The following is an 18794-nucleotide window of genomic DNA, read 5'->3' on the forward strand; positions in this document are numbered from 1 at the left end:
GTGAATATCCAAAATATATAAAGAATTTAAGAAGTCAGACACCAAAAATTCAGATAACCCAATTTTAAAATGGGGTACAGAGATAAACAGAATACTCAACAAATAAGTCATGAATGGCCAAGAAGCACTTAAAAGAAATATTCAACATCCTTAGTTATCAGGGAAATAAATGCTGATCAGAATGACCCTGAGATTCCATCTTACACCCATGAGAATGGCTACAATCAAAAACTCAAGAGAGAGTACATGCAGTCAAGGATGTGGAGCAAAGGCAACACTCCCTCATTGCTGGTGGGAATGCAAACTTGTACAACCACTCTGGAAATCTAACTGGCAGCTTCTCAGAAAATTAGAAACACTTTTATATGAAGATCCAGTTATACTGCTCCTGAGTATACTGCACATACCCAAAAGATTCTCCATCACATAACAAGGACATGTGCTCCACTATGTTCATAGCAGCTTTATCTGTAATAGTCAAAAACTGGAAACAACACAGATGTCCTTCAACTGAAGAATGTATACAGAAAATATGATTCATTTACACAATGGAATACTATTCAGCTGTTAACAACAAGGACACTATGAATTTTGCAGGCAAATAAATGGAACTTGAAAAGGACATGCATTGTATGTACTCACTGATGAAGTGAAAATTAGCTATAAATTACAGGAAACCCACTATACACTCCATAGACCCAAAGAAGTTAAACAAGAAGAAAAGCCCAAATGAGGATGTTTGAATCTCAATTAGAAGGGAGAATAAAATAGTCATAGGAAGCAGATAGAGGGGGAAAATACTGGACTGGACAGGGGATGGAAAGGGGAATGGGGGATTCAGGATCAGGTAAAGAGAGAGACAGGAGAGAGGGACAGGAGAATTAATGGAAATCTGCAACAAGAGAGAGTGAGGGGTGTGGGACATCTCTAAGACATTCCAAAGACCTGGGATGGGGAAGCTCCCAAGTATCTATGGAGGTGACCTTAGCTCAGACTCACACAAGTGGGGATACAGAACCTAAAGAGGTCACCTCCTGTAGCCAAGCAGAACTCCCAATGGAGGAATAAGGACATCAACCCACACACAGAACTTTCAACCCCAAATCTGTCCTACCTACAAGAAATGCAAGGAGAAGGATGAAGCAGAGACTGAGGGAATGACCAACAAATAACTGACTCAACTTGAGAATCTCATGAGGAAACACCAATCCCTGACACTATTAATGATACTCTGTTATACCTCCAGACAAGAGCCTAGCGTAACTGTCCTCAGCAGCAGCTGCTCTGCTTTGATAGGGAGGGGGACCATCAGCAGAACAGCATCTCAGAGAGTAATTGTGGAATTAAGCTTAGAAGTTTGTGTTAATCCCAGAAATGCAAGGATAAAGACCACCAATCCAATTCATCACAGTCAAATTAAACCAAGCCTTTTTACTCATGTACTTCAGCTGTATCTCCCTTAGATGAGTCTTGATATATCAAGCATTGAACATAGGGGAGATGATTTTTATGGCTCAGGAGTAAGGAGGCTTAAAATAGGGAATTTGTCAGACAAATAGGTGGGGTTACAGAAGCAGAACACAAGCATAACAAGTTGGTCATAACAACCTTCCAAAACAAAGACATGGCTGTTGTTTTCTGAGACAGACTGTACAGAACCATTTACATTAAGATTACAAATGCACAGAATCCATCCTTCTGCTACATGCAAAAACAAAAAATGCCTCAATATCAAGGATAAGCATTGCCTCAGGGTAGAGGGCTGGAAAAAGATTTTCCAAGCGAGTCTGACAAGTGTTCTCGGGCATGTTAGCGGATAGACAGAAAAATCAAGAAAGATGTCTAAGCAACAACCAACTCAGTTTATAAATCCAGAAACTCCTGGCTATGTTGGATTTGCAAATTTTCCCAATCAAGTTCACCAAAAATCAGTGAAAAAGGGGTTCGAGTTCACTCTGATGGTGGTTGGTGAATCTGGTCTAGGAAAATCAACTCTCATAAACAGCTTATTCCTGACTGATCTCTACCCAGAAAGAATTATACCTGGAGCTGCAGAGAAAATTGAAAGAACTGTGCAGATAGAAGCTTCAACTGTTGAGATTGAAGAGCGGGGTGTGAAGCTGCGGCTTACAGTAGCGGACACACCCGGCTATGGGGATGCCATCAACTGCAGGGATTGTTTCAAGACAGTTATCTCCTACATTGATGAGCAGTTTGAACGCTACATACATGATGAGAGTGGACTGAACAGGCGGCACATCATTGATAACAGGGTACATTGTTGCTTCTACTTCATTTCACCTTTTGGACATGGACTGAAACCCTTAGATGTTACATTTATGAAAGCGATACACAATAAGGTGAATATCGTACCTGTCATTGCGAAAGCTGACACTCTCACTCTGAAGGAGCGTGAGCGGCTAAAGAAAAGGATTTTGGACGAAACTGAAGGGCATAGCATTAAAATCTATCACTTACCTGATGCAGAGTCAGATGAAGATGAAGACTTTAAGAAACAGACTAGGCTCCTCACGGCCAGTATCCCATTCTCTGTGGTTGGCTCCAACCAGTTGATTGAAGCCAAAGGCAACCCGTGGGGCGTTGTAGAGGTGGAGAACCCAGAACCCAATGACTTTCTGAAGCTGAGAGCGATGCTCATCACCCACATGCAAGACCTACAGGAAGTGACCCAAGACCTTCAGTATGAAAACTTCCGTTCTGAGAGGCTGAAGAGAGGCGGCAGAAAAGTAGAGAATGAGGACATGAATAAAGACCAGATCTTGCTTGAAAAGGAGGCTGAGCTCCGCCGCATGCAAGAGATGATTGCAAGGATGCAAGCGCAGATGCAGATGCAGATGCAGATGCAGATGCAGGGTGCTGACAGTGACAGCAGAGCTCTCGGGCACCACGTGTGAGGTGGAGTTTTCATGTTGGAAACACTTTGGATAAAAAAGTCTTCTTGATAAGTGCTACAGCATCAAGTTTCTTAGCCCTGTGGACGGGTGCCCATCCTCATTGAAGTTCCTATGTCTGAGGACTTCAGGTTTTTTTTTGGGGGGGGTTGTTTATTTGTTTATTTTTTTTAACATTTGATGGTTTTGATTTTTGGTTTTATTCTTTTTTCTTTTTCTTCTTTCTCTCCCCTCGCCCCCAACTCCCTTGAGTATGAAGTACTTTAACATTTATATTTCATTGCTATGTTACATTTTATATTTTGTGAGGAAAACTGGTATTTTATTCCTCCTGAACCACTAATGTTAGAATTTATTTCTAAGAATCAGTCAACACGTATACTCTTAATAGTGAATTTCTTTGATATAGCTGGCCTGACTAATCACTGACAAGTACTCTTGATTTCTATCTAGACATTTTTGTTTGCTCAGAATGTTCCTGTGTGGTGGACATGATGTACCAGTGACAGAAGTGGTTGTGCATACTTGGTGGCAAGATATTTGCTTCTTAGAATGAAGTCACACTGTTAACTTTATATTTGTACAGAACACCTAAAACCGATTTTGCTGCTGTAGATCATTCAGTTAATTCATCTGCACAATTATCTGTTAACCAGGTAGAACAGAAGAGAGTTATCTAATGAGATACATGTTTATACTTAAATAGCTTTTAAAAAGCAGGATTTCAGGGTTGAATTTTAAGAACTCTGAATTCTAGTGCCAGATCATTTTCAAACCTCTGTAGAGAAAACTCACTACAGGACTTTTTGTACTGTGGATGCTGATCATGCTGTGCTGTGGAAAGAACCAAAGCCGCGGTGAGCTCCAGCTTCATATGTAACAAGGCTCTTCATAAGGAAGAGTTGGTAAACTTTTTACTCAACTAAAAAGGCAATACTTTTTTAAAGAAACCAAAATGTTTATATTTTATACTGCACTTTAATATACTTTCTATAACTTAGGTGCAAAAGCTCTGCCGTGGCAGTGGAATCATGGTCCTTGGCTGGTGTGGATCCAAATGCAGGCTTGTAGTTGGGTGGTGCTCTTGCACAAAAAGCCACTTGAAGCCCAAATGCCTGCCAGGTTTTCCTCTAACTCTTCCCCTTTTCAATGATTCTTCTATTGAAAGGAAGATAGCAGTGCTGGTTCTGTATGTGCAGACTGTCTCATCTGTTTTCAGGCACTGTCATTTTCTTTAGTTTGTGTAGTATAAATGTCTTCATGACAGGAATGAAAGGCTTTGTAGATCTGTGCCCCAAGCAGTCAAGCAGAGTCATGCCTGGTTTATATTCTGGCACTTCCTGCTTCTACCACATCTTCTAATGTCAGTCAGTGGCCTTAGAACAGAAGGGGCAGGTGAAGGAGGCAGTGGTGTGGAAAAGCAAAGCCGGTGCTAGCTGTGTGCTTTCATTTGTTGCAGGAGGAAGGCCTTGATTGATGATGAGGCAGGAATTTACATTTAATTCAGGTCAAAAATCAATCGTACTAATAAGATGAAGCTTAAAAATGGTTATTTATAGATGACAAGGAAAAATACATTTGCTCACTTTGCCCCTTCACATTGCATTGGTGAGAGTGGTCAGGGAAGTACACTGTATGACGTTCCTACCAAGGAAAGTATCAATGACTTTAGCGTGTACCCATGCAGTCCTTTGTTAGACTATTTTGACATTAATTTTGTTGGAGAAAGATTTAAAAACAAACAAAAAAGGAAGGAACTCCCAAGCATTCAGTGTGAGTGAGTTAAAGGGGCCACTTAGGGCCAGCTGACATCTCAGGATGGCAATGTGTATTATGAGGTCTTGCAGTCACAATTCTAATCACCTTCAGTTTTACTGCTTTTGCTAACAAATACTTGCTCTTTCACTAAGAAGTAACTTGTACTTGTAGAAATGTATTTTGAAAACATTTCACACTTCAACGTTGTATCCATTTAAATTAACCCATTTTCAATAAAGCACTATTGTTTAGATATTTTAAAAAAAGATTTTCCAAGCAAATGAACCCAAAAAGCATGCTGGTGTAGCAATTCTACTATCTAACAAAATAGACTTTAAACCAAAATTAATCAAAAGAGATGGGAAAGGACAATTCATACTCATCAAAGGAAAAATCAACCAAAATGACTTCTCGATTTTGAACATTTATGCTCCAGATGCAAGGGCACCCACATTTATAAAAGAAATATTACTAAAGCTTAAATCACACATCAGACTTTATACAATAATAGTGGGAGATTTCAACACCACAGTCTTACCAATGAACACATCATCTAGACAGAAACTAAACAGAGAAATAATGGAACAGATATGACACAAATGGACCTAACATATTTACAAAACATTTCACCCAAACACAAAAGAATATACCTTCTTCTCTGCACCTCAAAGTACCTTCTCCAAAATTACCACATACTTGATTTGAAAGCAAGTCTCAACAGATATTAAGAGAAGTGAAATAACACCTGGTATCTTATCAGACCATTATGGATTAAAGCTGAACTTCAAGAACAGCAAAAACAACATAAAGACTGCAAACTCATAGAAATTGAACAATTCTCTGATGAATGACTACTGAGTCGAGGCAGATATTGTCAAGAAATTAAAGACTTCCTAGAATTCTGGCAAATCTACATCCTTATCACCACCCATGTGACCCATCATCTCAGAGAAACCGTCAAAATTACACATCTCCATCTGAATCATCTCCCAGTCTTTCCAACTACTGAAGTCCACACTAAGCCAATTTAGCTTTGCCTTTTCCTTTGTTTACTTAGGCCACAACCGGCCAGATTCTCCATTTCACAAACAACATAAAATTGATCTTTCATGTTTGGAATCATTTGGATCAATACAGTGAAAAAATCAATTTCATTTAAATGCTTAAAATCATCACTTCTTCCTAAACAACTGAAAGTAAGCTTGGGTTTTTCAAAGTTTACATTAACATCTTTACTGTCTTCAACACAAAACTCAATGAATACATAGTCCCTTCTATCATACCACTTTGGAGAAGCAGGCTGCACAATGAACTCAATAGAAGGCCAGGGAGCTAATAGCTATTATTATGGCCGGACTGACAAGTACCACGGGAAAACTATTCCCATCGATGGCAACTACTTCAGCTACACCCGCCATGATCCTGTGGGCCTGTGTGGACAGATCATTCTGTGGAACATCCTGCTCCTGATGCAAATGTGGAAACTGGGCCCAACTTTGGCAACTGGAAATGTGGTGGTCATGAAGGTGGCCGGGCAGATACTGCTCATGGTGCTCTACATAGTCAACTTGAGAAAGGAGGCAGGCTTATCCCCCAGTATGGTTAATATTGTTCCTGGATTCAGCCCTACCTCTTGGGTTGCCATTGTGTCCCATGAGAATGTGGACAAAGTGGAGTTCACAGGCTCCACTGAGGTTGGTCACCCAATCCAGGTTGCCGAGGGAGCAGCAACCTCAAAAAAGTAACCATGGAGCTGCGGGGGGAAAGAGACCCAACATCATCATGTCGGACCCTGACATGGAGTGGGCTGTGGAGCAGGCCCACTTTGCCCTGTTCTTCAACCAGGGTCAGTGCTGTTGCACAGTACCTTCGTGCATGAGAATATGTATGACAAATTCGTGGATCACAGTGTTCTAGGATGGTTGGGAACCCCTTCAACAGCTGGATGGGGCAAGGACTGCAGGTAGATGAGACTCAGTTTAAGAAGATCCTCGGCTACATCAAATCAGGACAACTAGAAGGGGTGAAGCTGCCATGTGGTAGTAGCCCAGTCACGGACCATGGCTGCTTCATCCAGCACACCATGATCGGAGACGTAAAAGAAGGCATAATCATTACCAAAGAGGAGATCTTCGGTCCAGTGATCCTCAAATTCAGGACCATAGAGGAGGTTGTGGAGAGAGCCAATGATTCTAAGTATGGGCTGGCAGCATCTGTCTTCACAAAGGACCTGGACAAGATCAATTATCTGCCCCAAGCTCTGCAGGCTGGCACTGTGTGGATCAACTGCTACGATGTGTTTCGCGCCCAGTCCCCATTTGGTGGCTGTAAGATGTCAGGGAGAGGTAGGAAGCTAGGCAAATATGGCCTGCAGACCTACACGGAAGTGAAGACCATCACTGTCAAAGTGCCACCGAAGAACTCATACAGCAGCCTGCTGGTTTCCACAGCCAGCACCCGAAAACCCAACAAGATACTGAGAAAAACCACCACAGACACTGTGTCTCCAAAGAGAAACGCCTTCACTAAAATGTCTTGGGCCAAGACAGAATTAGATAAACAGGGCAGGGCTGCTGGGTTGTGCGTGGGGAGAGCTCCCAATAAACAGGATAGGGATGGAGCTTGTGTATCCAGATGTGCAGCATGCTGGGTTCCACTCACAGTGTTTCAGCAAATGAACAATAAAAATCACCAGATCAAGAGAAAAAAAAAAAGAAAAGAAGACATATGGTGGCTTAATAATGTTCCTACTTTCTGGGATTGCTTAATAGCTTCCAATAATAAACCTTGGAACTGCTGAGATAAAAAAAAAATCCAAAGATTAAAAGACTATATTGAGGTAGCTCAGAATTATAAAAATGAAAAATGAGCTTCAATGCTGCTGACATTGGTAGAAACAAGAGTTTGCTAAGTTGAAAAAAATGTTATAAAAAGTATTATAGTTAAAGCTAACTTTCTCACATAAAAATAGGTTCTATGTCTAGACTGTGCCCAGCAAACCACACAGGACTTGCTATGTTAAAAAGAAATAAACTTGCTGTCTGTTTCATTTGCCTTGAATGTGCTCTGTATTTCAGTTTCCAAGTGTCAATGGGCTAATTGCTGATTCATAAAATGCTGATTCATGGATTGTTCAAAAAAGAACTTGGGGTAAATGATTAAACTGATATGAAATCTCTAAGGAAGTAGCTTATGCAAATCGTGGTAAATAAAAGACTGGGCTTTGGTCTGCAAGAAAGAACTATCTAGAGCAGATTACAGAGCATTAATTTGCATCCATTAGATGTTCCAAAACAGTACTACATGTATGGACCAAATGTCTGTGCACAAACGCTCAAGTAGAGACACAAACTTGTCATTTATTCACCAGTAGGATGAAACAAAGGAGATGGTGTAGGTTTGTATTTTTAAAAATCTATTTTAATAAGGGTACTTAAATGCCTTAACCTCCCTTCTAGCCCACCGTCCACCAAAGGTCGTGGAAAGGAAAGGTTAATAGGGCAAAGGAGGATGTGGACCTGTTCAGAAATACTTCTTTGGAGCAAATCCAATCTGCATGTCAGGATATCAGCAGTTCTGTTCACACAAATCAACAATGGCAGCTCTATCCAGAAGAAACCATGAGGCTTTGCCAATCGGCCAAGTCCGTGAAAGCAGCAAGAAGCTGCTGGAACACTACAAGAAGTTCTATGGTGGAATTTCTTTCTATGAAGTCACAACAAACAATGATCAGCAAAAAGTGGTAAGGCAAACCAATACCACCAAGCGTTGTCAGCAAAGACCAGTGTCAGCAAAGTCCAATGATGACAAGCAAAGAATGGCAAGGTAAACCAACACCAAACAATGTCTCACTGTCTGTTGTGTCATACCCTTTCCAAACATCACATGTTCTCTCAAGCATCTGCCCTAGCAAAACATCACATGACCTTTTCCAGGCTGCTTCCAGAAAAAACAGCCACGTGTCTGTTCTCAGCAAAACAGCCTTTCAGAAGACAGTTTCCAAAAAAAAATCACATGATACAACATGACATATGAGTCTCCAAAGAAACCAGAAATTTCCACTTCAAGATGGTACTAATTGTGTTGTTTATGACAGTACTGAAGGTAATGCTCCTGAACTTGGGGTTTGTGCCTTAAGCCAGGTTCTTCTACTCATTCGCCATATGCCAATTAAAACATCCAAGTTAGTAGTGAAAAGCAGAAATGGGAAGGTTTATTCAATGTGCACACATTGTAAAGAGGGTTAAAAGGATCCAACTCTGTCTTTGGGGTCCCAAGATAAGGGTAGAGTTTAAGAAAAGGCCATAATTATGCAAGTCTAAGCCGTTCCTATCAAGGTGTGGTCTCACTCAGCATTGGCTCACCATTGCTTTGGCTCCACTTTCCTGAAAGAAAGTCTGAAACTAACAGCATTGCTCTCAACAATGATTAACTGCCAATGGTTCCTACAGAAGGGACGAGCCTTATGGGACCCATAGTCTGTAGCCTGGAGTGCTGAGAACCAACCAATGGACTTATTTGAACAAGCGATATATGGTACCTGTGGAGTTTAATCACACAGAAGAAAACCCATCATACCATTGAACAAATCTTCCTTTCTCTGTTTTTCACCATGAACATGTCTGAAATTGTATCTACACAGTACCTTCAGACTTGAGGAAAAAATATAACTGTGCTGGCTAGTTTTATGTCATCTTGACACAAGCTATAGTCATCTGTGAAGAGAAAAACTCAGTTGAAACAGTGTCTCCGTATAATTGGGCTACAGATAAGGCTTTTACTTAATTAGTGATTAATGTAGGGGTGGCCAGTTCATTGTGGGTTGGGACACACTGGGTGGTGGTTCTGAGTCTATAGGAAATCAGGCTGAGCAAGCCAAAAGGAACAAGTCAGTAAGCAATACCCCTTCATGATTGAGCAATGATGTGAAAATAAATCCATTACTGCCCAAGTTGTTTTGGTCATGGTATTTTATCACAGCAACAATAACCCTAGCTAAGACAATAACAAAGTCACTACAGCTCTTTCAGTGTAAGCCAATCTGATCTGTGTCTCCAGTTCCACATATGGCACTCAGGGCTCATATGGGCTTTAAACTGAGCTTGCTGATATGTCTAATAGAACAATTCCATCACATGTGTTAACATGTACACAAATGACAAGAATAGGAAAAGGTAATTTAAAAATGAAGATCAGTAGAGGGAGAAAGGGCATCATGAGCAAAGGGGAAAAAAGAAACATACCTGGCAAAAAAGATACTCTTTAGGATAAAAAAAAAAATCTACTTATTTTCCTCACTCATGTGAAATAAACTCTTCAGAGAATACAGTGATAATGGAACAACTAATTTAATGAGTTGCCTTGGGAATTCAACGCAGAGGCACTGAAACACAATTTCCCACTTGATCCACCCACCTGCAGTGTAACAGTCCAAGGAATCAGTGAGTTCAATTGTACCATCATTATCACTTGATGTCAACATTCTGCCTTGCCTTAGAGCTTAGCTGTACTTCTGCCACCACTCAGGGAAAAAGGAGGATGCAGATACTACACCACCACTAGAGTTCCTGATGGGAAGCAGGTATAAATGGAGCTGGAGTCTTCAAAGGGTGAAGCTTGGGACACAAAGGATGCCATGCAATGAGGAGCATCTGCTAGTGTTGTGTGCAATCAGCCCCTATGTTTTTCTCAATCTCTCTTCCTCTCAGTTTCATCTCGTCCCCTCCTGCTTCTAGAATGTAACTCAGATAGCTCTCATCTTCCTGATGCAAATCGTTCTCTCAACTCTGAACCTTTCACAGCTCTTTCTCAATCATCTGTGTCATTTGTCTGAGGGTATTACTTTTTTTTTTCATTCTCTATCAAAAATGTCAGTTTCTGGGAAGATGGCTCAGGTGGGAAGCACTTTCTGCATAATCATAAGAACCTGATTTAATGCTGGGCAGTAGTGGCATACATCTTTAATCCTAACACTTGGGAAGCAGAGGCAGTCAGATTGCTGATTTCTTGGCCAGTGTAGTCTACAGAGGGAGTTCCAGGACAGCCAAGGCTACACAAAGAAACCCTGTCTCAAAAACAAAACAAAACAAAAACATGATTTCAGAATTTCCAAACACACGTAAATAGCTGATGCAATAAGATGGGCTGCAATTCAGAGTTCTACTCTAATATGAGAGGTAGAAACTGTAGACTCCCAAGAAGCTTGCCTGCTATGTGCAACAGCAAAAATCATACCCTGTCTCAACAAAATGTAATGCTGAGATTGACATGCATCATGACACACAGGCTTCCACACGTTCACACACAAATATGCACACACACACAAACACACACACACACACATATACACACACAACAAAATTCAAATATTTATTACTTACTTTACATTTCCTTTTATGACTCCTTAACCGTCTCTGTTCTTTCCAATAAAACATTAATACTTCTATGACCTGCAATTAAGGTTTTATAGACAAAATGTATTACCTTTGTAATATTAATCAAATGTTAACCAAATAAGTGAATTTTAGATGTGAAATATCTACAACACATTTCCTCGTTTCTATTTCTTTAGTTTGTCATTCTGACTACTGGAATTTACTTCTCTGTTATCGATCAAAGATATTATTCAGAATATTTCTATTCTCAAAGATTATACATGTTTATTTTTAAGTTTATTATTATTTATATATTCATGTTTTCCTGCAAGAGCTCAAGTCATCAGCCCATTCTACATCTAATGTATGGAATTGGATTTAGAATCTATCATCTAAATAGTCATCTGTATACACTTAATCTACTTTTACTAAAACTTTCTAAAATATTCATGAAATATGTGAATACATGTGATAAAAGTTATATAGTTTATAATTTAACTTGAAAATGTGCATCATGTCATATTGTACAAGTCTAGGATTATTCCTTTGAAAGAAATAGAGAAGAAAACTAGCAACTCCATATTGACAATGTGCTTGGAATTTCAAATGAATAGAATAGCACCTGAAGGAGGAATGATAATGCAATGTGGAGAATATGTTACATTTTTATTGTTTTTCCTAAAATCCTGTGTGTGTGTGTGTGTGTGTGTGTGTGTGTGTGTGTGTGTGTTTATGAATGATGCATGAGTGCAGATCCTGGCCAAAACCAGAAGAGAGTATCAGATCTCCTAGATTTGTAGTTACAGGTGATTTTTAGCTGTTCCACATGGGTATTGTGAACTAAATCCAGGTCCTCAGCAAAAGAAGTATGAACCCTTAACTGCTACACCATCTATTCAGCCCCTAAATTTATTTATTTATTTATTCTGTGTGTGTACATGCACACACATGTCATAGCACATGTATAGAGGTCAAAAGACATCTTGAAGAGGTTGGGTCTCTCTTTATGCCATGTGGATGCTAGAAATCAAAATCCAGTCATCAGTCTTGGCAGAAAGGACCTTTGCATATTGAGTCATCTTACCAGTATAATACTTTGAGTTTTTGTGGGAGGCGGAGTTCTTTTGTTTTGTTTTTATTTGGGGTATTTTGAGTCAGAGAATCTAATTTAGCTCTGGTTGTTGTAGAACTCTCTGTGTAGAACAGACTGTAAGTTAAAACTCACTAAAATCTGCAGACATCTGCCTTCCAAGTGCTGTGATTAAAGACATGTGCCACAGTGCCCAGTTAATAACTTGCGTCTTAATAAAATATATTAGCATTATTTGGCAGAATCTATCTGAGATTAATTTGTGCCATGTTTTCTTTCCTTTTGGATAATCCCAGCAGTCCTATGGAAAGAGAAAACCAAACAGGAGACAGAAACTTTCTCCTCCTGGGATTCACAGAAGACTCTGACCTGGAGTCCTTCTTCTTTGGGTTACTTCTTGCTATGTACCTGGTCACCATCACAGGTAACTTGCTCATCATCCTGGCCATCATATCAGACCCCCACCTGCACATGCCCATGTACTTCTTCCTCTCCAACCTGTCCATAGCTGACATAAGCTTCACCTCCACCACCATCCCAAAGGCGCTTCAGAATATCCACACACAAAGCAAACTCATCTCTTTCACAGGCTGCATCACACAGATATTTTTTTTTCATTGTGTTTGGATGCTTGGACAATTTACTCCTAACAGTAATGGCCTATGACCGCTTTGTGGCCATCTGCCATCCCTTGCACTATGTGGTCATCATGAATTCTTGCCTCTGTGTAATACTGGCTCTTGGATCATGGATAGTCAGTGTCATGAGTTCCCTGCCTGAGACCTTGACTGTGTTAAGGCTATCCTTCTGTACAAACATTGAAATTCCACACTTTTTCTGTGATCTTCCTGAAGTCCTGAAGCTTGCTTGTTCTGATACCCTTGTTAATTACATTGTGTTATATTCTATAACTATAGTCATAGCTGGCTTCCCATTCTCTGGGATTCTATTGTCATATTCTCGGATTTTCTCCTCAATCCTAAGAATTCCTTCAGCTGGGGGCAAGTGCAAAGCCTTTTCTACCTGTGGGTCTCATCTCTTGGTGGTCTTCTTGTTCTATAGCAATGGTCTTGGGGTCTACCTTAGCTCTGCAGCCACACCATCTTCTAAAATGAATCTAGTCGCCTCACTGATGTACACCATGGTCACTCCCATGCTGAACCCCTTCATCTACAGCCTGAGGAACAAGGACATGCAGAAGGCCTTGGGAAAACTCCTCAGAAAAATCATGCTTCTTGGTGAAGGGACCATAGCAGGACTCCCATAAGAAGAAATGTAGGAGGAGCTAAGGTGGGAGGAGTAAAGAGAGGAAGAGGAAAAGGAAAAGGAGCTAGGGAGAGAGATGTAGGAGCAATGGAGAGCCACGCAGGTATGGAGAGCAGTCACAGGTGACAACTTTTATTTAGGTTAGCTAATTGGGAAACAACTCTCTTTGTATAGGCATATTGTTATTGAGCATTACCAAACATATAAAGCTTTTGGATAATCTAAGGATTAGAGTCTCATTTGTACTGAGCCCACATGGTTGGCAGGATGGTCTGGACAATGCCCAGCCCTGCAGAGACAGTGTGGAAGATTGGCAGAGCCATCTCCCACACTGGTGTCTCATGGGTGGCAGGGCTGGTGTTTCTGCCTGGCTGGATGCACATGGCCTCTGACCACAGAACATGGTGGCTGAGCTAGGTAGAGCCACTGCAGCTTAGATAGTCAGATTGACCAGCGGCCTGCTTTTAAATAATTACTGCAACAAAGAAATCCAGTGAAATTAGAAAACATACACCCCATCATCTAAGGCACTGGCTACATTTTTCCCAAAGCAATATTTGTGTTGTTTTTTATTTATTCTTTGAGAATTCCATGCATACATACAAATGTGATATGAAAGGTCTCAGCGTTTAAAAGAGACACTGAGACAAATTGTTAGCATTAGTTTATTAAAAGAGTTACTAACATCCTGGACAGACAGACAAGAGAAAAAGAGCATGATTCCAAGAAGAGCACGAGGTCTAGTACCAGAGACAGTAGCTCTGATGAGTCATTATGGCCCATGTTGTAAATTCTAGGTCCTTTAATACAATTCCCTGGGAGACTCTCTGATGAAGGGTATGCTCACAGCACTCTCTGCATCCAGGCTTTCTGATTCCCAGGCAGGAGACAGGGTAAAAGTTAAGGAGCAGGATATGTGGCCACTAGTACCTCTTCTGATCTGAAATTTCCAGGTAGATTTCTACCTGGAAATCTGTTAGCTTGTGGTCGATAGGAAATGTCCTTAGTAGGGTGTTTTCTAGCATCCGTGAGAGAAAAGAGCTCCTTCAGGTATTGAGACCTTAAGAAACAATAAGGTATATATTCTGACACTATATTCCTATAACAGTCACACACACACACCCCTACACACCTTTTATTATTCAACTTTCCTCCAATCTCTGACCAATGTGACCTGCTCCCAATATCATCTCTACTTCTTTTTTTCCGTCAATAACCCACTAAGTCAAATTAGTGCTGCCAGTATGTGCACTAGTGTGGCACATGATAGGAACAAGGGCAACCTATCAGCAGTCACATGCCTGAAGAAGAATGACTCTCTTGTCCCCAGTAGCTAACAACTCCCGAAAGCTCCTTAGTAACGGGTGAGTCCTCATGATTCCCTTTCCCCTTTACTCTGGAAAAAAAATGAAGAAATACAAGAATCCAGGGATGGGGCAACAAGATTCCTCCAAAATTACCAACTTTTTAATGACAAATCCCAATAATAATGAGTTTTATTAAATCTCAGACAAAACATTCAAGAATGATAATAAAATGTTTAGTAAATCAAAGAGGATGCTTAGAAACTCCCAAATTAATTTAGAGAGAATGTAAATAGAGCTAAGTTACACAAGAAAACCAATGTGGAATGTAAAGAAGGACATAATAAGGAGAAAATTGGAGAAAATATGAATGGATGAAGCAAAAAAGAGAGTGAGAAATTGAACATAAGGTAGATTAATTGAAGCCCTCAAACTATAAAATTAAATAAGAAGGTATGACCAAAACCTAAAGTATCTGGGAGAACCACTAAAGAACCAAATTTATAGTAAGGTAAGTCTCGTGTGTGTGTGTGTGTGTGTGTGTGTGTGTACACATATGTATGTGTACATATGTATGTGTACATATGTGTGTGCACACATGTAAATGTGTGGAAGCCAGAAGTTAATGCCATCTTCCTCAGTCTCTCTTTATGTTATTTTTGAGACATGTTCTCTCTTTCTCTCTCTCTCTCTCTCTCTCTCTCTCTCTCTCTCTCTCTCTCTCTCTCTCATTGAACCTGGACCTGGATCTTGCTAATTTGTCTAAAGTGGCTGGCTAGCCATTCTTGGATGTTCGTCTGTCTGTGTTTTCTCAGTACTAGGATTATATGTCCATGTACCCTACTTTTTCATATGAGTCCTGTATATTGACCTCCCCTCCTCATGTTTTTGTGGCAAGAACTTTATAAGTTGAGACACTTCCACAGCCCTAGAAAAACAAATTTGTAAAAAAAAAAAAATATGGAATAGAATTAGAAGGAAAAGTCCATGTTAAAGACATAGAATATATATCAAATAAAGTAATAACAGAAACATTGCCAAACCATATATAGGAGCCATTCTGAATGCTAAGCAGACAAGATCAGAAAGTCATTATTCAACATAAAAACATTAAATATACTAAGTTCTCAAAAAAAAAGAAAAGAAAAAAAAATACTATTGAAAGCAGGGACTAGCCCAGCTGCCCCGTGAGGCCTGGGCATGCCCAGTGTGGGCGCAGCCCCGGCTCTCCGAGCACCGGGGTGGAGCGGGCAGCGGGGCGCGATGCAGGTGAGCTGAGCCTCGGTGGGCGAGAGCCCGGACTGGAGCCTTAGGGTGGCGGGGCCCTCCATGATGAGTGGTTTGGGGGCAAGTCCCTCTCTCTGTAACTGATAGTCGGGGCAGTGAAGAGATGGCTGACAGTGTCAAGACCTTTCTGCAGGACCTTGGTAGGGGAATCAAAGACTCCATCTGGGGCATCTGTACCATCTCAAAGCTAGATGCTCGGATCCAGAAGAGAGAGGAGCGGCGTCGAAGAAAGGCAAGTAGCCTCTTGGCCCAGAGGAGACCCCAGAGTGTAGAGCGGAAGCAAGAGAGTGAGCCACATATTGTTAGTAGAATTTTCCACTGTTGTGCTTGGAACAGTGGAATATTTTGGTTCAGTCTCCTCTTGTTCTATCGAGTGTTTATTCCTGTGCTTCAGTCAGTAACAGCCCGAATTATTGGTGATCCATCACTACATGGAGATGTTTGGTTGTGGGGCTGTGGAATCCTGGGTGTTCGGCCAGGCCCCCAGAACTCAGAGACCTAACATACAGCCCCCTTGCCGGGTCACATAAGGCCCAGGTAGAGGGCGGGCTAACAGATCTCCCAAGCCCGCCCCTCTCCCGCTTCTAATATAAGCAAACCCCTTCCGACATTTTTTGGGAGAGCTCGCCACCATTCGAACCCATCGCCATGCCAATAAATCTGTCCAAGTGTCTCTTTGAACTCTGGACTCTTTGTGTAAGTCAAGACTCGCAGGGCCCCTGTCTCCGTGGGGCGGGGGAGGGAGAGAAGCCTTTTCTGCCCGCCCGTGTTCTCTACACTCTAGCCGGTCACGGGACATTTTCTCCTGACACCAGCGGCCCATGCACTGCCTCCGCAGGGACCCTGGCCTGTACCGCGTCCTGTGTGCCCGGTGTCTCTGCTCCCGGGACCCTGTGGTCGCTGCCAGCGTGTGAGCTGTTCACCGCGCAGGCTAGACCGCTGATGAGACTGCTGAGCCGGAAAGTGCCGCCCCGTTTGCGCCCGCGCCGCCACGATCCCCAGGCGTGCGAGCATTGCCCAACATTTGGCCATGGCTGGAATTCTTCCTCAAATCAATTTTCAGTGCTCTTTGGGTGCTCCCCCTGTTTGTGCTTAGCAAAGTTGTGAGTGCCATTTGGTTCCAGGATATAGCTGACTTGGCATTTGAGGTGTCGGGGAGGAAGCCTCATCCATTCCCCAGTGTCAGCAAAGTCATCGCTGACATGCTCTTCAACCTCTTGCTGCAGGCGCTCTTCCTTATCCAGGGGATGTTTGTGAGTCTCTTCCCCATCCATCTCGTGGGTCAGCTGGTTAGTCTTCTGCATATGTCTCTTCTCTACTCACTGTACTGCTTTGAGTACCGTTGGTTCAACAAAGGAAATGAGATGCACCAGCGATTGTCAAACATAGAAAGGAATTGGCCTTACTACTTTGGGTTTGACTTGCACTTTTTTTCCTCACAGCAATGCAGTCCTCCTACATTATCAGTGGCTGCCTCTTTTCTATCCTGTTTCCTTTATTCATCATCAGCGCCAATGAAGCAAAGCCTCCTGGAAAAGCTTATCTTTTCCAGTTGTGCCTCTTCTCCTTGGTGGTCTTTTTAAGCAACAGACTTTTCTATAAGACCGTCTACCTGCAGTCTGCCCTGAGCAGCTCATCCTCTGCAGAGAGATTCCCTTCGCCACATCCTTCTCCTGCCAAACTGAAAGCTGCTGCAGCAGACCACTGAGTCCTGCTGTCAATGGGGCGGGTGAGACTAGGTGGAGGATGTGGCAGCTCTTTTCTCCGTTTTCCTCCCCTGCCGTGGAAGGCAGGACCCACTGCCAAGGGCCCTCTGCATATTCCCCCGTCTTTGAATTGGAATCTTCCTGACTCAAGTATGTGGATTTTTACCACCACCCTAGGTCTGGAAGGACCAGAGTTTTCCAGCTGTTTTTTGTTTGTTTGTTTGTTTTTGTTTTTTGTTGTTGTTGTTGTTTGTTTGTTTGTTTGTTTGTTTTAGCACTTGCCAGCTCCTGTGCCTGGACTGATTGGAGTACTTTTCCCCCTTTCCTTGTGTCATTGACCCTCCCACTTTCCCACTTTCTCCTGGCTTCCAGCACCCCTGGATGAATGGGCTTTGTAATTTTAGCTGTTGTATTTTGTGACTTTGTTGTTACAGTTTTCTGTGAAGCACATACATTGGACGTGGGAGGTAAAGGAACATTCTGTTGCTCCAGGTCACCCTGCCATAGCCATCACTGTCTTGTTTTCTCGTAACTCAGGTTAGGTTTGGTCTCTGTTGCTCTGCTGTAGAAAAAGAATGAAAGGGGTGCTCCCCAGTGGAGCCTGAAGAAGTGGACAGATAGACCTCAACCAGACTGGCTGGGTTTTGAGGAGTCATGTTCTTTCTTCCCCTTGAAGGGGAGACAGTTTTTTTCACTGGTACATTTAAGTTCCTCAGCTATGGGATGATACCAGTTCTGGACAAGTGCCACTACTTCATAGTGTGCTCAGAGAATCTGAACGTAACTCTGAAGGTGAAATTTACTGTTGGCCACTGCCAGGTCAGACTGGTATTTTAAGGAATACTGGGTGCTTCATATAGGAACTGAAGAGGTAAACTTACTATTCAACCTATGATTGGTGATGTTTTCCTGTCATTTTAAGAGTCGACACATGGGGTGGGAAGGCAGATGTAAAAAAAACTTGTACAATTTTAAAATATCTTAAATATTTTAAAATATTTAAAATTTTAAAACTTGTACATATTTAAAATAAAATATGGTTTCCCATAAAAAGAAAGAAAGAAAGAAAGAAAGAAAGAAAGAAAGAAAGAAAGAAA

At 41.6% G+C, this 18794-nt stretch overlaps 1 protein-coding gene and 3 pseudogenes across 1 annotated transcript; all 4 read left to right on the plus strand.

Annotated features, from left to right (window-relative positions):
* The first annotated feature begins 1835 nt into the window (after positions 1 to 1835).
* LOC114634921 lies at positions 1836 to 2915 on the plus strand (annotated as a pseudogene).
* Positions 2916 to 5977: 3062 nt separating this feature from the next.
* Positions 5978 to 10503, plus strand: LOC114634949 (annotated as a pseudogene).
* Positions 10504 to 12437: 1934 nt separating this feature from the next.
* Positions 12438 to 13401, plus strand: LOC114634941 (olfactory receptor 7C2-like). The gene is given in 2 exon segments (XM_028783566.1): positions 12438 to 12740; positions 12742 to 13401. Coding segments are annotated over 2 exon segments (963 nt in total).
* Positions 13402 to 16020: 2619 nt separating this feature from the next.
* Positions 16021 to 17699, plus strand: LOC114634951 (annotated as a pseudogene).
* The last annotated feature ends 1095 nt before the right edge of the window (positions 17700 to 18794 follow it).

Source organism: Grammomys surdaster, unplaced genomic scaffold (assembly GCF_004785775.1).
Source record: "Grammomys surdaster isolate TR1022 unplaced genomic scaffold, NIH_TR_1.0 1149, whole genome shotgun sequence".
Taxonomy (NCBI): domain Eukaryota; kingdom Metazoa; phylum Chordata; class Mammalia; order Rodentia; family Muridae; genus Grammomys; species Grammomys surdaster.